Source organism: Mobula birostris, chromosome 14 (assembly GCF_030028105.1).
Source record: "Mobula birostris isolate sMobBir1 chromosome 14, sMobBir1.hap1, whole genome shotgun sequence".
Classification (NCBI taxonomy): Eukaryota; Metazoa; Chordata; class Chondrichthyes; order Myliobatiformes; family Myliobatidae; genus Mobula; species Mobula birostris.
In genome coordinates, this window is record NC_092383.1 from 73,129,511 (window position 1) to 73,154,746 (window position 25,236).

The window sequence follows — 25,236 nt, forward strand, 5'->3', positions numbered from 1 at the left end:
TTGTCATAGTTTTCCATTTAATAGTTTACCACAGGAGGACATTCTCATCATTGGTTGCAAGGAGCAAGTTATCTTAATGTGTTGTAATAAGCCTTCGTATCATATGCAAATAAAGCATTATAAAGTGCATGTCAAATATCTGAGGAGACATAGAGCTTTAAATTAAACAACAAAATATGCTCAATTCCCAGCATTCTCTCTCCTTACAAAACTGGTTTACACATGCAATAAAAAACATAGAGTCATTGTGAAACAGGTCATTTGGCGCATCTGGTCCATTTCAAAACCATTTAAACTGCCTACTCCCATCAACCTCCACTGAGACCATTGTCCTCCATACCCCTACTAACCATGTACCTATCCATACTTTTCTTAAACGTTGAAATGGAGCTTGCATACTAATTTGCACTGGCAGCTCATTCCACACTCTCACTACCCTCCGGGGGAAGAAGTTTCCCCTCATGCTCCTCTTAAACTTCTCACCTTTCACCCTTAATCCATGATTATTAAACATGATTGCTACATGTGATAGGAGCAACTGGGTGTATCTAAATTGTATGAAGTTTTATTTTATAGTCATATTTATATTTTAACTAATGCAGCTAAATTTTCATAATAATGTGGTCAAGTGTTAGCACAACATTAAAACATTTCTACTAGGTTAAACAATTCATGGATTTTATACAAAATGCTGGAGGAAGTCAGCAGGTCAGGCAGCAAATAGTCAACGTTCTGAGCTGAGACCCTTCTTCAGGACCTGAAGGTTTCAGCCAGAAATGCCGAATGATTATTCATTTCCATAGATGCTGCCTGGCCTGTTGAGTTCCTCCAGCATTTTGTGTGTGTTGCTCTGGATTTCCAGTATCTGCAGAATTTCTTGTGTTATATGGCATTTTAATGTAAGATTTTACCAGTATTAAGTATAAAGATTATTAGCCAACAATATTATTTTTAAAACTGTCAATATCCAGATCAACACTAAACTAAAACGCACAATAAGCAATCTTTGTAAGCTGTAGGCATAATTAATTATGTAGCATTATGATGTGGCAATAGCAGAGACTTGGCTGTAAAAGGCATAAAAGTGGTTTCAAATCTTCCTGGTTAGAAGATATTCAAGAATACTGGTAAAGGAGGAATGGAGAATATTGCAGTATAGAAGAAAGAGAATGTATTGGAATGATCAAAGACAGGATCTATATGCTAATAATCAAGGAATAATAAGAAGCAACTATTGGATATTGAGAAACAAATTTGCTGGTAAAATTACAGAAATGTACAGAAGTAATAGAGTAGGCATTTATAAATGTCCTAAAATGGTACTTTCGACAGGTACATAAAAAGGATGAAGGTAGCTAAAGTGAACTTTGGACCCTTAGCAAATGAGACTGTATGCTTATCTATGGGAAAGGAGAAATAGCAGAAATTTTAAACAGTTATTTTTTATCAGTCTTCATAGTACAAGATAGTAAAACATTCTATTACTTACAGATAAAGAAGGAATAATAAGTTGAAAGGAATATAACTTATCTCTGTCATTGGGGATAAGAAGTGTAGGGCAAACTAATGGGGCTAAAGACCGATAAATCATATTGACATGATGATTTGCTTCCTAGAGTTTTCCCTTAAGGAAATAGTTGCAGAAATAGTGAATCTACCGAAATCCTTGGTGTTGTGTCTGTGCAATTAAATAAACCACGTACATGGGAGATGGCATTAAATGATGTATTCACATTGCAGTGAAAGAGAGAGAGAGAGAAAACAATTTGCATGTAGGGACAACAGTGCATGTGCAGGCAGCAGATCAATACGTAGTGCTAAGGGGGGTGGTCATTGCTCTAAAAGAAATAGATCCATACATTACACTTTCTCCCCCTTTAGATTAATGGCGTATATTAGGGGTCCCCAAACTTTTTTGCACTGCGGGCCGGTTTAATATTGACAATATTCTTGCGGACCGGCCAACCTGGGGGGGGGGGGGGGGGGGGTAGGGTTGCCAACGGACAAGAGTAGCAGTCAAATACGTTGTGCTTACCCCGAGAAAGACTACAATGACCATGAAGCCTTGTGCGGGCACCAGTACACATGCGTGTACGTGCCGATTTTTTCCCCTCCACAAATCGTTTTTGGCGATTCTGTTCGTGCGGCGGGGGTGGGGTGTTAATCACGACTGGAATATAGGTGATAAGTGGCTAATACACTCAATTTCATTTCTAAAAGGGTTTATCTAACGAATTTAATATTAAACACGCAGCGCATATTTTCCTCGCATGAATATAGTGATAAGTCAATTATCGGGGAGGACAGGGGAGCTTGAAGTAAGTGTTGAACAAACTTCCAGTAGAAGTGGTTGAGGCAGGTTCAGTATTATCATTTAAATAAAAATTGGATCGGTATATGGACAGGAAAGGAATGGAGGGTTATGGGCTGAGAGCAGGTTGGTGGGACTAGGTGAGAGTAGCTTTCGGCATGGACTAGAAGGGCAGAAATCGCCTGTTTCCATGCTGTAATTGTTATATAAGTCACTTGTAAGTTAATAGCATCATAACATTAAGTAAAGTTTGGATATTAAACACAGAGCACATATTTTCCCCGTATGAACATATAAAATCATTGCAACACACCAATATTGCTGAATCAGTGGGAGCCCTGGCCTTGTTTCCCTGCAACAAGATGGTCCTATCGAGGGGTGATGGGAGGCAGAGGTACTCGAAGGAGGTTCCTTATGTCCAGTCTATTCCGCAAATTAGTTTTCATTGCATTCATTGCAGAGACATGTTGGAAATGGAAGCAACGTTTTCAGCGCTTTCGTGGCTATCTCAGGATATTTAGCCTTTGATCCGGAATGCCGGCAGAGATGTTATGTCAAACATACTTTTCAGCCCGCCGTCATTTGCAAGCTCGAGGAGTTGATCTTCCCGCACTGACATGGATGACACGTGGGTAATGACCTCGCATGCGTTCAAGCTCAACAGTGCACGTGACATGGATGACGTGCGGGTAATGACCTTGCGTGCGTTCATGCTCAACAGTGGGCATGACAGGGAATGAGGAAAGGTTTCCTCGCGGCCCGGTAGCACATGCTTTGCAGCACGGTACTGGTCCGCGGCCCAGTGGTTGGGGACCACTGCTGTATATGTATAAAACATTCAATTACCCTTTCACAAGCCATATTCAAATAAACATGCTTTCACAATAACAGTCCATAACCAACTTCACAGTTCTAAAGGTTCAGTCTTTAGTGTGCTGTTCTGTTTCTTTCAGGATAGTGCCTCTGGACCTGTGAAATGGCATCAGGTTGGGTAGGCATCTTGTCTAAGACAACTTTCTCGGTTTCAGGTGTCATGTTGCTGTCAGTGACATCATCACTGAGAGGTAAGTCCGGTGATTGTAATGTGTCTGCCTTGTTGGATGCAGTCGACTCAGATGTGTTCTTCAGTTGAGCATCCGGTATTTGGTCCACATGACTTCTCCGTTTCAGATCTCCAATGTCCACTGTGTACATCAGTGGTCCAGTTTTTGTACCTATCCAACCAGGTGTCCACTTGTCTCCTCAGTAATCATGTACTAGGTCTTCCAAACCAATCTCGAAGCTCCTTGCTGCTTCACTGGGCAACTGGCTGAACTGTTTGTTCTGCAGTTCCCTTCATAGATCTAGTTTCAGGAGGTCTATGTGAGATCTCAGTTTCCTGCTCATGAACGGCACTGCAGGTGTTTGATTTGTCATCGCACCAACAGAGTTCCGACACACAAAAGGAAGTTGCCCGCTTTATGCTTGCCCAACTCTTTAATGGACTTCTTGAATGTTTGGAAAAAACCTTTCAGCTAACCCATTCATTGCTGACTTGAAATGCCTAATGCGATTTTTCTTTATGAATAGTCGGAAATCTTCTGATGTGTACTGTGGTCCATTGTCACTTGCAGTTTGTTCTGGTAACCCATTTCTGGTGAAGGTAGTCCTCAGAGCAGAGACAGTCTTTGCTGATATGGTTGACTTCATCAGAATAACCTCCGGCCACTTTGAATGAGCATCCACAGCAATTTGAAGCATGGAGTCCATGAATAGCCCAGCAAAGTCAATTTGTACTCTTTGCCATAGTGAAGACGGCCACTCCAATGGGTGCAACAGTCCCTGTGGGGGTGCATTTTGAAATTATTGGCATCCCAAACAGTTTTTGGCCAAGTCCTTGATCTGTTTCTCTATTCCCTTCACAAACACCTTCTCGTTAGCATTAAGCAGCTATGCCAGTCTCTGGCTAGTGCTACCATTTCAGCTGTAGTTGCCTGTTGATGTCACACTGAGAGCCTTGACTGAATGCCAGTCCAGTTGGATTTTTCTCAACCGTTCACGTCCGAAAAGTGCGGCCGCTCCACTTTTCAATATATAAAGCTATAACTGTTGTGTTTGGCCCCCATACATCACATTTACTTTGGGAGACTCTGTTTCACCTGTGTAGGTCTTTAGCATCACTGAGGTCTTCTCTAATGGTCTCTTAGAAAACAGTCTGTTGTAGTCAGCCTCCGGAATTATAGACAAAGCTGACACTGTATCCAGCTCCATTTTCAGTTTTACACCGGACATTTCTATTGTGATCTAAATGATTTTCTGCTGTGCCTCAGTTATGCTATGCAGTTCTTGGCATGACAGTTCACCTTTGTCAGTCTCTATTGTCTGATTCTGTTTCATATTTGGTAACTTTATGAATTTGTTAAGTTTTGTGTTTGAGACTCTTCACTTGGTTATGCTTTTTGTCTGCCTTGCTCACTCTCTCTATGTGACCTTGTCTGTGACAATTTTTGCAGACTTTTTCCTTGAACCAATAGTTATTTGCATCATGGGAGGATTTGCCACTTTGATAACATCTTTGGCTTTTTGCACCATTCAGGGACATTTAGTGCATTTCACATTCTAAACTCCTTTTCTTTGGTTCTGCTGTATCCTTTGCTGCAGTCTCTAATGATATTGCAACAATCAATGCCAGTCCTAAGGTTAAGTCTCTATCGGGCAGTAGCCTATTTTGAGTGCTTTGACTATGCATGCTACATACAAACCTTTCTTTTAATGCATCAGAAAGTCCATTTCTAAAGTCACAGTACTGGGAAAGTTCTGCAATGTATTCAGAAAGGCTTTCACCTTTTGACTGGTTCCTTTTGTAAAATCTAAGTCTCTCAGCTATTCCCAGCGGTTTAGGGATTTTGTAAAATTGGAACAATTTTGTCGAACGTCTTGCTTGCTGGCTTTTCAAGGGTTACTAGGTTGCATAAGAGACTGTATGTTCTTGGGCCCATTAAGCTAAGAAGTTTAGGGACTTTCTTTTGCTCCTCAATGTTGTTCAAGTTACAATATACCCTCTCAATATATGACACAAGTTACCCTCTCAATATATGACTCCCAGCCTTCATTAGCGCTATCAAATTCACAATCTTTCCTGACTGAAGCCATTGCCATGTTATTTTCACTTTAAATTCAGTTTGTCTTTCAGTTACTATGTACTGTACTCACATGCTTGTTAGCATCTGTGATGGCCTTCTCTGTACTGTTCAACTCTTGCTGTCTCATTCTGTAATCGTGCCATAACTGTTGGTGCAGTTCATATTATTTTCTGACATTCAGGTTTGTACTTGTCACCAATTTGCACAGACAGGTATCAATTAAATAAAAGCACACACACACGGGATGGCTTTAACTGGTATTTACACTGCAATGAGAGAGAGAAAGAGAAAACAATGCACATGTGTAGACAATAGTACATGCACAGACAACATAATGCTGGGGGGGTGTGGTGGGGAGTCATTGCGCCAAAAGAAATAGATCCATACATTACACTTAGATTCTGGGAGGTTGCAGAGGAATGGGATACCACACTTGTACCAATATTCAAAAAAGAAGGGAAGCAGGAAACTCAATAATGTTGGTTAGCCTAATAAGGTTGCCCTCCAAATATCCGGACCTGCCTCTCGGTTTTTTTGCACTATCTTACTATCTATTTTTCTATTTTTTATTTATGATTTATAATTTAAATTTTTAGTATTTACTATCGATCTGTAATCCAGGGAGCGGGAAGCGCAGAATCAAATATCGCTGTGATGATTGTATGTTCTAGTATCAATTGTTTGGCAACAATAAAGTATAAAGTAATATGCCATTGAGAAAATGACGCAATACATTATTAGGGAGGAATAGCGAGGGGACAAGAAATTGGTAAATGGAGTATAATGTATAAAAATATTGCAATAAAATTGCGAGAAAGAATGGAAGAACAGAGCAAAGGGATGCAGTGAGACTGTGAGGAAGGACAGGTAGATGATAGGGCAAAATTGCAGTTAGTGGGATGAGTTGAAGTGTAATGTATGGGGCAAAATCAAAAAGGGTGATAAATACAGGACTGAAGTTGTTATATTTGAATGCACACAGTATACGGAGTAAAGCAGATGATCTTGTAGCGCAGTTAGAGATTGGCAGGTATGATGAAGTGGCCATTACAGAGTTGTAGCTGAATAAGGATCGTAGCTTAATATCTAGGGATACATATTGTATCAAAAAGACAAGCAGGTAGGTAGAGTGAGTGGGGTGGCTCTGTTGATAAAAAGTAAATCAAATCCCGTGAAAGAGGTGACAGAGGATCAAAAGATGTACAATTCTTGCAGTTAGAGTTAAGAAACTGCAAGGTAAAGAGACCTCAGTGGGAATTATATTTAAGCGCACGAATAGTAGCCAGGATTTTGGATATAAATTTTAACAGGAAATAGAAAAGGCATGTAATAAGGCAATGTTATGATAGTCATGGGGGATTTCAATATGCAGGTAGATTGGGAAATATAGGTTGGTGCTGGATCCCAAGAGAAAGAATTTGTAGAATGCCTGTGAGTTCTTGCGCAGGATTCCTTAAAGGTTAACTGACAAGTTGAGTCAGTGGTAAAGAAGACGAATGCAATGTTAGCCTTCACTTTGAGGACTAGAAGATAAGAGCAAGGATGTGACGCTGAGGTTTTATAATTCTTTAAACTCACTGGAGTTTAGAATAATTATATGATAGATCTCATGAAAACCAATCAAATATTGAAAGACCTACATAGAGTGGATGTGGAGGGGATGATTTCTATAGTGTGGGAATCTAGGACCAGAGGGCACAGCCTCAGTATATGGATGCCCATTTAGAACACAGATAAGAAGGAACTCCTTTAGCCAAAGGGTGGTGAATCTGAGGAATTTGTTGCCACAGACAGCTGTGGAGGTCAAATCATTGAGTCCACTTAAACTGGGGTTTGTTAGGTTCTTGGTTAGTCAGAGGATCAAAGGTTACAGGGAGAACACAAGAGAATGGGATTGAGAGTGATAATAAATCAGCCATGTTGGAATGGTGGAGCAGATTCTATGGGCCCAGTGGCCTAAATCTGCTCCTATTGTATGCCCTATGATTTTAAGAGATATGTGGGTGGCAGTGGTCATCGATTATTCAACACACAATGATATCTGGCAGGTAAAGCTAGAAATCAGGATTACTGGCCTTTGGTGTAGTAGATATGCAACATAACTTTAGAGAAGGTTTGAGGCAACCGTACATGGCACAGGTGATTCTGCACCTGCAGTACTAGGTATAGTTTTGTTCTCCATGTTTCAGGAAGGATATGCTTGCAATAGAGGCAGTGCAGAGAAGATTCACTAAGATTCATTCTGTCAGGGAAAGTGAGCAAACGTCTTTATCAGCCAGCTATTTGAAAATTCATCTTCTGGATACCTATCTGATTGGATTTGTTTCGCTTTTGTGGCCAAACATGCTGAAGTGAATTATAGTCACATCGGACTGGAGGTACAAAAATAAAAGCATTGAATGTGGCCAATTGCACCATCAGTCATATGGCTATTTCATTCATACCGTTCTGATGTTCATTATCCTCCGCTCCCTATAACTTGCTGAGCCATTACATGAGCTAAATTTCTGTATGTAATGCAGAGGCAGATTTTCTTTTTTTCTGTTTTTAATGTAAGTAATTTATAAAGTACTTTCAGTAGGTAGATTGATTTGTGTGTAATAGTGTGTTAGGATTGAAAATAAGTATGATCTGATTCAGAGCTTTGAAATACCAACAAATAAACTGAAGAGAGCAATGGATATCAGTATGTAAGCAGTGAAGAAGAATTAGCTACACAGAGTAATGGCATATATATATATATGCATATCACATCTGCAAAAGTCTCAGGCTAGTGATAAGAATGTATCTTATTTGCAATGATTGCAAAGTGATTAAAATGGTTAAGTTCAATCATTAACTTGAATGTAAGAACTGAAGTACTATAAAAGGAAGAAATGAAAATACTTTGGTGAGTTTGCAGTTGCCCAGCACTGTGCAAAATGAAGTTAATGTTGCTTTACCTAGCATGCTGCATTGCAGTGGGAATATCAGCTCACGAGAGAGGCTTGTTTCTGAACTTGGTAAGATCTGTGGAGACTTCAAAGAGAACTATTTATATTAGGCAATCCAATGTATATTAAAAATAAAAGAGATTCCCAATGTAACAAGTTTTTACAGTGAATTTTCCTCTGATTTTCTGAGTTTTTCCTTCATAAATTTAATGTCAACTTTCTCTGTGGTTCCTCTATCTATGGAATTTAAATGATTTAGAAGTGTTTTTCCTCATATGACTGTCCTTTTTATTTAATAAATGCACTAGCGTGATCAAAATGAATTTGCTATGTGGATTTGGTTTTAAAAAATTGATTGAAATCTCATTCAGTAAAAGATCTCAAACAAATCTGGATGATTGCAAGCACACATATTAAAGATATAATGCATTTTTCCTATATGATCCAGTAACTAATTAGATTCAAAATTAATTTCAAAATACAAAGGAAGTTACCTGCTGAATTTCATTTTTAGAAATTACATTTCATAACTTGTGACACACAAAATATATCTTGTTTTTATTAAGAAAAATGGAGAGCTTTGCGTTGGAAGCTTTCAGTGTAAGAGTGACTGCTGTCAACGAGACACTGCGTTGAGTCTTGCAAGGTGTGCCAGTCGAGGTGCAGAAGGACATGCATGCTCAGATCATGTAGGTGCTCAATATTATTTCCACTAAAAAATACTTGCAAATAAATATCCAACAATGTTCAAAGGTAAATAAGTACAAATGGTAAGGGAAGAACGATTTTTTTTTCTCATTGCTAGTTGTTTATTGAAACCTGTAGATCTTTATTATGCCCTGCAAATTAAAATATGCTTGGATTGTAAGAAGTATTTCAATAATTTAATGGGTTTTAGAAAATAAAAGATATTCATATTTGTTATAGTAACTTTCCTACATCAATTTTTGCTAACTTTAACAAAAAGGAAAAAAAATGCATTAATTTTATGATAGTGAAATGTCTGAAAGTGCTTCACACACATTAAACTGTTCTTGAAGTGCTATGATGTTGGCAATAACGATTTGCATTGAACAAGGTTACACACACGACAATGTGATAATGACCAAATAATCTGTTTTTGCTTGCAATTATAAATGTCACCCAAAGACTTGTAAGAGCTCCCTTGCCTTTTACCAAATAGTGCTGCACACTTTTCATGTTCAGGGTCTTAGTTTAACAACTTACCTGTAAAACATGAGCTCCAACAGTATACCAGTTTTTTCATGCTGCATTGGAATATTAGCATTAATTTTAAAACAGAACATAAACCCAGATATTACTGACAAGCAAAACGTTGTGCCTGCACTTTAGCTGACAACCCAGAGATATCCTATATTATGTTGTCCCAAATTGTGATGGAAATCAGCAACTTATGTATATTACCCATTATTTTTCAATATTATGGCATTTATTCTGTACCGTACTGGCAGGAAGTCCAGATATGTTGTAGCAAATACATGTCTGTTATTAAGAATAATATTACTCTATAATTTGGCAATTTGGATAGAAGGTGGGGGGAGGTGGATAGGATTAAGTTGGTGGTTAATTTACTACAAATATATAATGCCTCATTTAAATAAAAGTATGTTTTACTTTTGTAATACATTCGCTGTTACCATAGATGAAATTTGGTCACAGTTAATCCATTTTGACATGCAGCCATCTCTGCTTGAATGAATTAAAATAATTGGCTGCTGCCTAAAGGATATTGATGAACTATGAAATTGAGGTAATATTGAAACCGTGTCTGTCTTTTCAGCTCCTGTATAACGTTTATTACAAATGTCCCTGTGAAGATGGTCTGAAATGTGACGGTGATAAATCCATCATGGGTTCGATAACAAACACTAACTTTGGTACTTGCAAGGACCCAAACAGCATTGCTTAAGATTCGAAAGCCAAACAAAATGCACCGAAGTTGATCTTTGCTCCATGAATAAACTTTTGTTGACTAAAGTAAACTTGCAAAGTCTGTATTTGAATATTGCAGATATGGTTACAATTGAAACATTAATTCAAAGGTAATAGGATTGCAACTATATAGGCTAACAATCATATTTTAGCTAATAACCAGTCATAATTTTACTGATTAAATTCAGGAAGGATGCTGCTTTTAATAAAATTCTATTGCAGCTTGCCTCAAAAATCTTGTATCTTTTACATGGCTATATACTCCCTAATAAGTTGAATATTTACATATGAAATGTAGCACTCTATAGTACAAGACAAAATGAGGTAAAAAGTAGAAATGTGCACCTTTATTCTGTACTCTTTACTTATATTGAAATGATGATATTGTTAAAGAAAATCATGTTTAATTTGTTATGATAAAGTTTACATTTTGAATATTATAATAAAGATTTATCTAATTATGGTGATATTTAAACTTATGGTTACAACTTAGAAATGTTTTTTTGCTTTCCTAATAGCTGTTCTAAAACTAGACAGTGTTATCTTGAATAAACACTCAGTGACCACTTATTAGGTACACCTGTACACCTCCTCATTAATGCAAGTACCTAATCAGCCAATCATGTGGCAGCAACTCAATGCATAAAAGCATGCAGACATGGTTAAGCGGTTTAGTTTTATTCAGACCAAACATCAGAGTGGAGGGAAGAAATGTGGTCTAAGTGACTTGGACCTGTGGAATGATTATTGGTGCCAAATGGGGTGGTTTGAGTATCTTAAAAACTGCAGATCTCCTGGGGTTTTCATGGACAACAGTTTCTAAAGTTTACAGAGAATGGTGCAAAAAATAAAAAAATATTCAATGAGCGGCTGTTCGGTGGATGAAAATGCCTTATAAATGAGAAACCTAAGAGGAGAATAATCGGATGGGTTCAAGCTGACAGAAGGTGACAGTATCTCAAATAACCAAAGTGTTACAATAGTAGAAGAGCACCTCTAAATGCACAACACGTAAAACCTTAAAATGGATTGTCCACAGCAGCAGAAGACCGCATCGGATTCTTAAAGTGGCCACTGAGTATAATTCACATCAAATACAAATAAATTCAATTTAATGAAGAACTGTTTCCTGGTTGTAAGCTAGTAATGTTTAATGTAATTGTAGAGCTCAATGGACAGCCAGAATTTGGTTTACATTAGTAAACTGTGTGCAGATAAATACAAATGACTTGTGTGTTAAGATCCTTTTTGACCCATCATTCTACTGCTGGCTGTTTGAAAGCAACCCCAAATCCAATAACATCTATCAGCTCTTTGACAAACTGACCATTTTTGCCAGTTTCCTGACATCCTTACATATCAAAACTCCTCTTGTAATTTGCATGTATGATTGGTTATTTATTCATTATTATTTTATTGTTTAAAATATAATTACTTAAATTTAAATATCTCATTTGGATTGGATTGGATTTAGCCCCAACACCCCTACTGGGGCATAGGCTGCTGAAAACAACTCCCAGAGTCCTCTGTTCTGCACTAGTCTTTGAAGTTGTCCCCAACTTCAAAGTTGGGGGTAGCCCATCTTTCAATATTCTTCTTCTTCCAAGAGTGAGGTCTTTGGAACTTCTGTTTGCATTTCTGTAGCTCTGGATTTTACAGGATGGGGTTCCTAGCTCCATGCCCAACTCATCTCCTTTCACAACTGGGCTTGGGACCATCTGTGGTAGAGTTAAAATATCTCATTTGCCATGATATATTCAAGCATATTTCTCTAGATCAATGGTTCAGACTTCTGGCAAGCAGTCCATTTACTTGACCTGTAAACTACACATGTTTAAATAATTATGAATATAATAATTAATCAACATTAAATATATTTGTTGTTATAAAAAGAGACAAATTTATAAATAAAATCATATGCGGCCTTCACGCATATAAACTGGCAATTAGCTGTTAGGAGCAGTAGTTAGCCACTTAGCCCCACAAGATTGTTCTGCTCTTTAAAAAGATCATGACTAATCTAATTGTAATATCAAATCCATGATCCCTGATATCCATAGTAGCCTTTCACCTCCTCAATTATCAAGCATGTTTCCATGTACCTCTGCCTTAAAAGATATTCAATGATTTCATTTTGACTGTCTTTTGTGGAAGAGAATGTCAATGTTCCAGAATCTTCAAACAGAATAATATTCTCTGATTAAATAAGTGACACCTTATTTTTAAAGAGTAGAAAATAAAACTGATTAGCTTTATTTGTCACGCGTACATCAAAACATACAATGAAATGTGCCATTTGCATCAAATCCGATCAGAGAGGATTGTGCTGGGAGCACCCCACAAGATTTGCCATGGTTCCAGTGCCAACATAGCATGCCCACAACTTGCTAACCCTAACCTAATCGACACCTTTGGAATGTGGGAAGAAACTGGATCACCTGGAGGAAACGGACAGGTTTATGGGGAGAACACACAAACAAATCACAGACAGCAGTGGGAATCAAAACCCAATCGGTAATCACTGGCGCTACAAAGCAATTGCGTTAACTGCAATGCTACTGTGCTACCCACAGTGATTCCTGGTTCTAGGATCCCACTAAGCAACATCCTTTTCACAGCCACCTTGTCAGGTCCAACAGGATCTTCCCACTCATAAACTCCAGCAGATAAAAAACCAACCTGTACAATCTTCCTCTGTAAGTCAACCCACATATCCCAGGTTTCAATGTACTAAACCATCTGAACCATTTACATTCTTTCTTAGATAAGGTGACCAATACTGCACACTGTAGAAACATAGAAAACCTACAGCACTATACAGACCCTTCAGCCCACAAAGCTGTGCCCAACATGTCCTTACCTAGGGTTACCCATAGCCCTCTATTTTCCTAAGCTCCATGTACCTATCCAGGAGTCTCTTAGAAGACCCTATCATATCTGCCTCCACCACCATCACCGGCAGCCCATTCCACGCACTCACCAGTCTCTGCGTAAAAAACTTACCCTTGACAGCTCCTCTGTACCTGCTTCCAAGCACCTTAAAACTGTGCCCTCTTGTGCTAGCCATTTCAACCCTGGGAAAAAGCCTCTGATTATCCACACGATCAATGCCCCTCAGCATCTTCTACACCTCTATCAGGTCAATTCTCATTCTCCGTCACACCAAGCAAAAAAGGCCGAGTTCACTCGACCTATTCTCATAAGGCATGCTCCCTAATCCAGGCAACATCCTTGTAAATCTTCTCTGCAGCCTTTCTATGGTTTCCACATCCTTCCTGTAGTGAGGTGACCAGAACTGAGCACAGTACTCCAAGTGGGGTCATACCAGGGTCCTATATAGCTGCAACATTACCTCTTGGCTCTTAAACTCAATCCCATGATTGATGAACGCCAATACACCGTATGCGTTCTTAACCACAAAGTCAACCTGCGCAGCAGCTTTGAGTGTCCTATGGACTCGGACCCCAAGATCCCTCTGATCCTCAACATTGCCAAGAATCTTACCATTAATACTATATTCTGCCATTACATTTGACCTACCAAAATGAACCACCTCACACTTATCTGGGTTGAACTCCATCTGTAATTTCTCAGCCCAGTTTTGCACCCTATCAATGTCCCGCTGTAACCTCTGACAGCCCTCCACATTATCTACAACATCCCCAACCTTTGTGTCATCAGCAAATTTACTAACCTATCCCTCCACTTCCTCATCCAGGTAATTTATAAAAATCACAAAGAGTAGGGGTCCCAGAACAGATCCCTGAAGTACTCCACTGGTCACCGACCTCCATGCAGAATATGACCCGTCTACAACCACTCTTTGCCTTCTGTGGGCAAGCCAGTTCTGGATACACAAAGCAATGTCCCCTTGGATCCCATGCTTCCTTACTTTCTCAATAAGCCTTGCATGGGGTACCTTATCAAATGCCTTGCTGAAATCCATATGCACTACATCTACAGCTCTACCTTCATCAATATGTTTAGTCACATCCTCAAAAAATTCATTCAGGATCGTAAAGCACGACCTGCCCTTGACAAAGCCATGCTGACTATTCCTAATCATATTATGCCTCTCCAAGTGTTCATAAATCCTGCCTCTCAGGATCTTCTCCATCAACTTACCAACCACTGAAGTAAGACTCACTCGCCTATAATTTCCTGGGCTACCTCTACTCCCTTTCTTGAATAAGGGAACAACATCCGCAACCCTCCAATCCTGTGGAACCTCTCCCATCCTCATTGATGATGCAGAGATCATCAGCAGAGGCTCAGCAATCTCCTCCCTCACCTCACACAGTAGCCTCGGGTATATCTCATCCGGTCCCTGTGACCTATCCAACTTGATGCTTTTCAAAAGCTCCAGCACATCCCCTTTCTTAATACTGTATCTACATGCTCAAGCTTTTCAGTCCGCTGTAAGTCATTCCTACAATTGCCAAGATCCTTTTCTGTCATGAATACTGAAGCAAAGTACTCATTAAGTACCTCTGCTATCTCCTCCAATTCCATACACACTTTTCCACTGTCAGACTTGATTGGTCCTATTCTCTCACGTCTTATCCTCTTGCTCTTCATATACTTGTAGAATACCTTGGGGTTTTCCTTAATCCTGTCCACCAAGGCCTTCTCATGGCCCCTCCTGGACCTACTAATTTCTTTTTCAAGTTCCTTCCTGCTAGCCTTATAGTTTTCTAGATCTATATCGTTACCTACTTTTTTGAACCTTTTAAAAGCTCTTCTGTTCTTCTTGACTAGAGTTACAAAACAGCCTTCGTACACCACGGTTCCTGTACCCGACCATCCTTTCCCTGTCTCATGGGAATGTACCTATGCAGAACTCCATGCAAATATCCTCTGAAAATTTGCCGCATTTCCTCTGTACATTTCCCTGAGAACATCTGTTCCCAATTTATGCTTCCAAGTTCCTGCCTGATAGCCTCATATTTCCCCTTACTCCAATTAAACACTTTCTAACTTGTCTGTTCCTATCTCTCTCCAGTGCTATGGTAAAAGAGATAGCATTGTGATCACTGTCTCCAAAATGCTCTCCCACTGAGAGATCTGACATCTGACCAGGTTCATTTCCCAATACCAGATCAAGTACAGCGTCTCCTCTTGCAGGTTCGTCTACATAGTGTGTCAAGAAACCTTCAGATGTGATCTCATCAACGCACCACAACTGAATATCCTCTCAGGTTTCCAAATTATTTGTAGTGCTTGCAAATAATCTCTTACAAGTCCTGAACTAGGACACTCAGTTCATACTACATTTCAAAGCTTTACAATTTCTTCTATTATGCTTTTTCTTTATTATTTACATGTTACTTCATTCTGGTCAAAATAGACAGTTTCATATATTTCCACCATGTGCTCCACAAGCTATTTAGTTAACCTATCCATGCCCTTTGTACCCTATGTATGTATCCTGTTTACATTCATATCATAACTTATTTTCCCACACACCTTTGCATTGTCAGTGAATTTAGCAACTTTATTCATCCAAATCATTCATTTAAATTGTAAAGAAGCAAGGCCCAGCACCATTTCCTGTGCCTGTCTTATGCTGTGCTCTTTGGTTGTTATGGTGGACTTGATGTTCTTCCAACCTAATGTTTGGAGAAGAGATATTGAAGTTGGGTGAAAATAACAATACTTCTAGTAATACCAAAATTCAAAGTTCTGAGTACATTTATTTGAAAGTGTGCACACGCTGTACAATCTTGAGGTTCGTCTCCTCATGGGCAACAATGAAGCAAAGAAACCCAAAAGAATCCATAAGAGAAAGAAGACCGTCAAACGCCCAATGTACAGAGAGTAAAAAACACAAATTATGCAAATGATAACTGCAAGCAATTAGCATTCTGAACTGAAGTCCACAAAGAGAGTCCGAGACCCATAGTTCAGCGTAGAGCTGAATAAACATCGTGGAGCAGCGAGATGATTCAGCTCTTCCCACACCTCGTCCCCGAAACCCTGATCTTTTCAATCTGGTCCGGCACCTAAATTGACATCCAAACGTCAGGTTCAGTCACCTCAATATGCTCTTGGGCTGGTCCCTACCACCTTGATTCGGCCTGTACCTGGCCTTTCCGATTCAGCCCAGCACTTAAAGCTTAATTTAAACATTGGGATCAGTCACCTTGATACGCCCTGAAGCCTGGACCTCACCGCTTCAATTCATCATGTACCCGACCTTTTCAATACAGCACAGAGCTTAAATTGATTCAACCTCTGGTCTCTCTCACTTTCGTTGACAGGCCCACCACCTTGCCTCACTTCGATTCCTTCACATCGAGTTGTCTTCAATTCCAATGTTGCATGAATTAATTTTAAAAATATTTACAGTCAGCCATGTTTCTAAAGCAGTCACATCCACAATGCTTCAGCACTCACTACTCTGCATAGAGTTCTTTCTCTATACATGACACTAACAACTCATCTGGAGATCTACTCCATGGTGTGGATCAGTTTCATAAACCATAAATTATTTACTTGGAAATGATCTCAGTATAATGAGGATAATTTTACCTGCAGTGACCTGGAGATCAGCTCAAATTTGTTGGTGCTGTCATAATCTACAAGAGGCCAGGAAACATACAAAGGGTTACTAGCTACCCTATTCCCGTATGTCAGCCTCCAGACCAATGGCCCTCTTCCTGCTCTCCAAAGCTGGTACATTTTCTTTTATAGCTAAGATGATTGGTGGGCTAGGTTGGATTACAACTAATGGAAGCCTCCTATCTGAAGATATGCACAACTTCTTCCTGCAAGAAAGAATACTGTGCCTTATAATATGTTTAGAGAATGAGTGATTGCTTCAAAAGTAATCGGGATGTGAATCTAAAACATAGAAGGTGAGGTAGAAAAATGTAGCAGAACAAAACGAAATATCACTGTATTGCAAGGCGTAGGGTTAGAGTTGGGATATTAGAGTTAATGAGTAAATTCTTGCTCTGTAATATCTAGGAAAGTCATTCAACATTTAATCTGTTGAATTAATTGCCACAGAAAACTGTGGAGGACAATTCATTTGATATATTTAAAGTGGACGTTGAAAGATTAGTAAGGGTGTCAAAGGTTACGGGGAGAAGGCTGGAGAATGGGGTTGAGAGGGATGATAAATGGTTCAGAGGGTTCATATACTATCAAAGCATACACATCTGAAATTTTTATTCTCCAGATAGCCATGCAACCAAGAAAGAAAAGAAAGGCAGCGTGATCACCAACCTCCAAATCACTCCACCCTGCACAACAAAATGGACAAAAGTGCAACAGGCTCATCAACTCCCAAATCCCCTTCCCCTGCACACATAAAAACAAGAAAGATTGGGCGAAAAACACAGAAGGCAAAAGAACCATGAAATTGAAAGAAGACCCACAGTCCAAGTCCACATCCAAAATGCAGAAAACCTGGGCAACATTCTCCCTCTTTGTATTAGACCACTCTCACCATAAGACATGATGGAATGGCAGGGCAGACTCAATGGGCCAAATGACCTAATTCTGATCTTATGTCTTATGGTCCAACAATCAAGCCACCTTGATGCAGCGTTTCAAGCCAAAATATCAACAGCTCCTTTCCTCCTACAGATGCTGCTCAACGCACTGAGCTCCTCTAGTGCATTGTTTCTCAATCCAAATTCCAGCATCTGCTGTATCTTGTTTCTCCTTAAACATGAGCTCCTTGGTGAGTCCTTCCCGTTGGTAATGAAGGTTTTGCCTTTTGGATTTTCCATCGATTGGTATCACTCTATCTGTTCTTAAGCCAGGCCTTCCAACATGGCACTAGAAAGCTTGAATATGTTTGGATTTCTTCTACCTGTCCTCTAAACACAGAAAAGTTTCTCTCTTGTCATGTGCCAGGGTACACCAACCTTTTTATAGATACTTTCTGCCTTTAAATGACATCCAGGTTATTGTACCCAAAAAAGTTTGAATCTCCTGCCACAATTATGGCAATAAATTTCTCTCAAAAATATTTCTTCAGAAAATAATTTTCCAGAAGTACATTTTTAATAGACAATTTCTTACTAATCAGATCTGTCTGCCTTTATTTGATGGTTTGATCGTTCGACATGCAGCAATCTCCAAGATCTGATGTCTCATTAAACCCCAGGACAGGGAAATGTTGGTTATAATGTGTTGGAACAATGCCATATCATCTGGAAATTGGACTGGAATGTAGACAGATAAATGAATGATAAATTTCTTATTTCTGATGTTATTAAGGATTCTAATTGAAATTAATTCTAAATTTACTTTGTATTCAACACAGAGTCCACAGCACTTATCTAAAACATACTTTGGAAAGATAGATTGCATGGAACAGAACATTTCATTTGATGAGCAGTGTATATCTTTGAATAGATAAATGAATGCTGTTCCACAATACCACTACTGAGGCAATGAAGATTGATTATTGATTGGAAAACTGTGCTGAATGTATTGGAAATACATTTAATATTGCTGTTGTACAAATCAATATAAAATGTACTGCATCAGTCACCATATGCAACACAAGGAAGAAATAGATGTCCATTTTTGAAACATTTTTCGTGATCTCAGATTAATGAAAAAAATATCCTTCAAATTTTCCTGAAACTAAGGTTTAGCAAAAAAAAAAAAGAGCTGGCGACTATATAGAATGAGATTTCCCAAGCAATGAAACTATAATTGGCACAAGAGTATAAACAAGAAATAGGAGCAGGAGGAGGCCATACAGAGATTCAAGCTCATCTCATTACACAAGATCATAGCTGACCTTCTAGCTAACTCCTCATTGCCCACACTCTCCATTTTGCTCTGGATTAAAAAAAAGCTATTCCTCTATTTCTCAAATACCATATATATATTTTTCTATTTTTCACTGTTAGGAAGTACATAATTCAATAACATGCTTCCCAGTTACAACAGACACTAAGTACCAATAGTGCTGCTCTAAAGAAAAGATAAGTTATAGATCAAAGTTGCTACAAAAAATCCTTTAATATTGTTGAATGTCAGATAAAAGAAACATTGGTTAAAAAAAAAGTAATCCCAGAAGAAATAATAGACGTCATACATCACACTGAAAAATCATTTGACTTTTCAAGCATATCAATAATGAACATTAGACATTGAACTAATTTGTTTTGTATATCTTTGAAGGACTGGTTAAACCAACTACACTTACTTCAAAGACTGCAACTTCAAAAGATTCTTGAACTTATTAGAAAGGATACCATTTGAAAATCCCAAAATAGCTGGGAGATTTTGGCAGAGGTTCTTCACAGCAGGCAACATTTTCAGCTGGGGAATGCATAGGAATTATATATCAGAACTCCATGCCTTTTTCAGGTACTAAGTGATCTACTAAGTTCCCAATATGTCAGGCACAGTGTGCCAGTCTCCATACTGATATCCAAGACTGTGCTACAGGACAAAATACACGTTTCATGTCTTCATTCTGAGCATTATTGATAAGTTTGGACCTTACACTGACATTTTGAAAAAAAGACAACATTCTCAATCGTCTATATCAACACTGTTAATTGTTTGTCCTTCTTTCCTGTTATTTTTCATTTGTTTCACTAAGTTACCACTGACCTTCCTCAGTTTAGAAGATAGCTTTTAAGAGTCTAGCTCTTGAGCTTATTATAACCATATAACCATACAACAATTACAGCATGAAAACAGGCCATCTCGGCCCTTCTAGCCCGTGCTGAACTCTTACTCTCACCTAGTCCCATCGACCTGCACTCAGCCTATAACCCTCCATTCCTTTCCTGTCCATATAGCCATCCAATTTAACTTTAAACGACAACATCAAACCTGCCTTAACCACTTCTGCTGGAAGCTCGTTCCACACAGCTACCACTCTCTGAGTAAAGAAGTTTCCCCTCATGTTACTCCTAAACTTTTGCCCTTTAACTCTCAACTCGTGTCCTCTTGTTTGAATCTCCCCCACTCTCAATGGAAAAAGCCAATCCACATCAACTCTATCTATCCCCCTCATAATTTTAAATACCTCTATCAAGTCCCCCCGCAACCTTCTACGTTCCAAAGAATAAAGACCCAATTTGTTCAACCTTTCTCTGTAACTTTGGTGATGAAACCCAGGTAACACTCTAGTAAATCTTCTCTGTACGCTCTCTATTTTGTTGACACCTTTCCTATAATTCGGTGACCAAAACTGTACACAATACTCCAAATTTGGCCTCACCAATGCCTTGTACAATTTCAACATTACATCCCAACTCCTATACTCAATGCTCTGACTTATAAAGGCCAGCATACCAAAAGCTTTCTTCACCACCCTATCCACATGAGATTCCACCTTCAGGGAACTATGCACCATTATTCCTAAATCCCTCTGTTCTACTGCATTCTTCAATGCCCTACCATTTACCATGTATGTCCTATTTTGATTAGTCTTACCAAAATGAAACACCTCATATTTATCAGCATTAAACTCCATCTGCCATCTTTCAACCCACTCTTCTAATTGGCCTAAATCTCTCTGTAAGTTTTGAAAACCTACTTCATTATCCACAACTCCACCTATCTTAGTATCATCTGCATACTTACTAATCCAATTCACCACCCCATCATCCAGATCATTAATGTATATGACAAACAACATTGGACCCAGTACAGATCCCTGAGGCACACCACTAGTCACCAGCCTCCAATCTGACAAACAGTTATCCACCACTACGCTCTGGCGTCTCCCAGCCAGCCACTGCTGAATCCATTTTACTACTTCAATACTAATACCTAATGATTGAACCTTCCTAACTAACCTTCCGTGTGGAACCTTGTCAAGGGCCTTACTGAAGTCCATATAGACAACATCCACCGCTTTACCCTCGTCAACTTTCCTAGTAACCTTTTCAAAAAATTCAATAAGATTTGTCAAACATGACCTTGCACGCACAAATCCATGTTGACTGTTCCTAATCAGACCCTGTCTATCCAGATAACTATATATACCAACTCTAAGAATACTTTCCATCAATTTACCCACCACTGATGTCAAACTCACAGGCTGATAATTGCCAGGTTTACTCTTAGAACCCTTTTTAAACAATGGAACAACATGAGCAATATGCCAATCCTCCGGCACCATCCCCGTTTCTAATGACATTTGAAATATTTCTGTCAGAGCCCTTGCTATTTCCACACTAACTTCCCTCAAGGTCCTAAGGAATATCCTGTCAGGACCTGGAGAATTATTCACTTTTATATTCCTTAAAAGTGCCAGTACTTTCTCTTCTTTAATCATCATAGTTTCCATAACTTCCCTACCTGTTTCCCTTACCTTACACAATTCAGTATCTTTCTCCTTAGTGAACACCGAAGAAGAGAAATTGTTCAGAATCTCCCCCATCTCTTTTGCCTCCACATATAGCTGTCCACTCTGATTCTCTAAGGGACCAATTTTATCCCTCACTATCCTTTTGCTATTAATATAACTGTAGAAAACCTTTGAACTTATTTTCACCTTACTTGCCAAAGCAACCTCATATCTTCTTTTAGCTTTTCTAATTTCTTCCTTAAGATTCCTTTTACATTCTTTATATTCCTTGAGCACCTCATTTACTCCATGCTGCTTATATTTCTTGTAGATATCTCTCTTTTTCCGAACCAAGTTTCCAATATCACTTGAAAACCATGGCTTTCTCAAACTTTTAACCTTTCCTTTCAACCTAACAGGAACATAAAGATTCTGTACCCTCAAAATTTCACCTTTAAATTACTTCCATTTCTCTATTACATCCTTCCCATAAAACAAATTGTCCCAATCCACTCCTTCTAAATCCTTTCGCATCCCCTTAAAGTTAGCCTTTCTCCAATCAAAAATCTCAATCCTCGGTCCAGACCTATCCTTCTCCATAATTATATTGAAACTAATGTCATTGTGATCACTGCTCCCCACACAAACCTCCGTCACCTGACCTATCTCATTCCCTAACAGGAGATCCAACACTGACCCTTCTCTAGTTGGTACCTCTATGTATTGTTGGAAAAAACTACCCTGCACACATTTTACAAACTCCAAACCATCCAGCCCTTTTACAGTATGGGCTTCCCAGTCTATGTGTGGAAAATTAAAATCTCCCACAAGCACAACCTTGTGCTTACTACAAATATCTGCTATCTCCTTACAAATTTGCTCCTCCAATTCTTGCTCCCCATTTGGTGGTCTATAATACACCCCTATAAGTGCTACTACACCTTTCCCATTCCTCAATTCCACCCAAATAGCCTCCTTAGACAAGCCCTCTAATCTATCCTGCTAGAGCACCGCTGTAATATTTTCTCTGACATGCAATGCAACACCTCCTCATCTTGTCCCTCCGATTCTATCACACCTGAAGCAATACAATCCAGGAATATTTAGTTGCCAATCACACCCCTCCTGTAACCATGTTTCACTAATAGCTACCACATCATACTTCCAGGTATCAATTCATGCTTTAACCTCATCCACCTTTCTTATAATGCTCCTAGCATTAAAATAAATGCATTTACGAAATTTTCCACCTCTTACTCTCTGTTTATCAGTAATGGTGCAAACAACTTTACTATTTTCTTTTTCTTCCTTCTCCCCTACATCTGTTCCTACTCTCTGTCCCCCCCCCCCCCCATATCTAGTTTAAATCCACCGGAGCCTCTCTAGTAAACCTACCAGCAAGACTATTTGTCCCCCTCCAGTTCAGATGTAAACCGTCTCACCGGAACAGGTCCCACCTTCCGTGGAATACTGCCCAATTATCGATAAATCTGAAGCCCTCTCTCCTGCACCATGAAGAAATTGCATGAGAGTGCTGAAATCCTGATTCTTAAGAGCACAAACAAGGATACAAAAAAAATCACAAATAAGGATTCAGAGGCAAATTTGAGATCCAAAAGGTATAGGAACAGAGAAAGGTCAATCGCCCAATCGAGCATGAGCTTCCATTCCAACCTCTCACAGTAATTCCAGTAAATTGTAAAAGGGCATCATCCAAAATATGCTCACCCACATCATCCCAAGGGATCACTCATGCTAACGCAGAAATTCCTTTTAGATGCTTTCCTGATAGAGTGCGAGAATAAATTCAGAACTGAAGTCCCGCAACTATTAAAGTGTTTTCAGTTATCACAGAACTTGGAACAGTATAGCACAGGAATGGGCCTTTCAGCCTATGATGTCTGTACCAGACATGATACCAAATTAAACTAAATATTTTTAGCCTGCACATCACACCTATCCTTCTATTTCCTGCGTATTCAGGTGTTTATCTAAAAGCCTCTTAAATGCCACAATCATATCTGCTTCCACCACTTATACCCAGCAGCCCATCCCAGGCACCCATCACTATAAAAATATGCCCTGTGTAAAAAAAAAAATCCCTCACACCTTAAATGCATGTCCTCTAGTATCTGACATGGGCATTGCTCTGAAAACAAAAAGATTCTGAACCTCTACCCTGTCCATGCTTCTCATAATTTTATAACATCATTTGGTCTCCCTTCAGCATCCAATACTCCAGAGAAAACAAAAGATGCTTATCCAACATCTAGCTCATACCCTCAAATCCAGCAAGAATCCTGGTAAACCACTTCTGTACATTTTCCACATCCATCCTACAATAGGTCAATCGGAATTACTCACAATACTCCAGATATGACCAAACCAAAGTTTTATATGTCTACCACATAACTGAGTGTCAGAACTGGGGAAGAGAAAAAAAAACATAATGTTTCTGATAGAGTGAGAACAAGTGATTTAATATGGAAATTATGTGTTGCTAATAGCAAGGTTCTGGGCTGCGTCCAGCAGGCCACTTCATAGTACCAGAAAGAGAAACGTCAAGTCAAAATGATGACAGACAGACATGACCACTTCTGATTAGGACAAATGAAAAGAGTGAGTTAAGCCATGTGGCCTTTATTGGCCTGCCTAATGGTGTATCCCTGTATCATCAGAATCTGAATCGGGTTTATATGAAAAGTAGTGCAAAAAGAGCAAAATTACTGAGATAGCATTTGTGGGTTCATTGTCCAATCAGGAATCTGAAGGTGGTGAGGAAGGTGGGGGGGGGGGAGGTAGGTTGAGGGAACATGAGAAAGGGCTCCATGTTGCCTAAGTCAGAGTGCTAGTTTTGATTTGTCACATTTTTACCAATCTTGGGAATTTTCAGACATGCACGTTAACTTACTACTATTTCATTGCTCTAACTCAGCAGATATGAACCTAAAATGTTCAGGTGAGCTTAATACTAAAGTCCACTTAATGAGATATTCCACATGGAGTAAAATGCACCCGTTTAATAGACGCATTCATTTTAACAGATTAAGCTAGCAATTTGATATTGGATGAGAAATTATTTTAAAAGGTGTCTACTACTTGGTGATACACTTTCCACTCAAATAAAGAAAATTACTTCTTTATTTCCCCAGTGTTGGTGTAAATGTACTTAATTAAATTCATCTGCAGATTTCATTGCAGCTTAGTCCTTCAGGCTTTTGTTTGCTGAAATAAAAAGCTTACAAACAGAAGCTAGAACACAAATGAAAATTGCTGAAAGGACAACATGATGCCAGAAAGAATGATAGTATCCCTACTGAATACATAAAGGAAATAAAAGATTTCAAGAACAAGTTGAATCAATGTTAAAAGCTAATTTTAGAAGTCCAGTCAAATGTAGATATTAAAAAGTTTTATGTCATAACTTTCAAAATCAATTTTGCTATAGCATAATATTGGACAGATCTTTATTACAGTTTATCCGTGAAGCTAAGAGTTATGTGCATTTTTAGAGAATGCGACCTTGCATTTTAAGGAAAAGTAGCTGGAGAGGGAGAGCTGATCACAGACAGAGGAAGTGCAATCTTAGACTGCAGCTCATTTCAGAACCACCTTTTTCATGATAGAGAAGAATGAGTG

General features: G+C 38.9%; 1 protein-coding gene across 1 annotated transcript; it reads left to right on the forward strand.

Annotated features, from left to right (window-relative positions):
* The first annotated feature begins 8,354 nt into the window (after positions 1-8,354).
* Positions 8,355-10,296, forward strand: LOC140209519 (colipase-like). Its single transcript, XM_072277779.1, has 3 exons — positions 8,355-8,435; positions 8,933-9,055; positions 10,168-10,296. The coding sequence occupies exons 1-3, from the start codon at positions 8,355-8,357 to the stop codon at positions 10,294-10,296; spliced, it is 333 nt and encodes a 110-aa protein (XP_072133880.1).
* The last annotated feature ends 14,940 nt before the right edge of the window (positions 10,297-25,236 follow it).

What these genes read in the sequence shown, in the direction of transcription:
- LOC140209519 (XM_072277779.1), top strand. Translation starts at nt 8,355, where the DNA reads ATGAAGTTAATGTTGCTTTACCTAGCATGCTGCATTGCAGTGGGAATA. An exon ending in GAGGCTTGTTTCTGAACTTG is followed by an intron (nt 8,436 to 8,932) that starts GTAAGATCTGTG and finishes GTTTTTATTAAG; the next exon opens with AAAAATGGAGAGCTTTGCGT. An exon ending in GACATGCATGCTCAGATCAT is followed by an intron (nt 9,056 to 10,167) that starts GTAGGTGCTCAA and finishes CTGTCTTTTCAG; the next exon opens with CTCCTGTATAACGTTTATTA.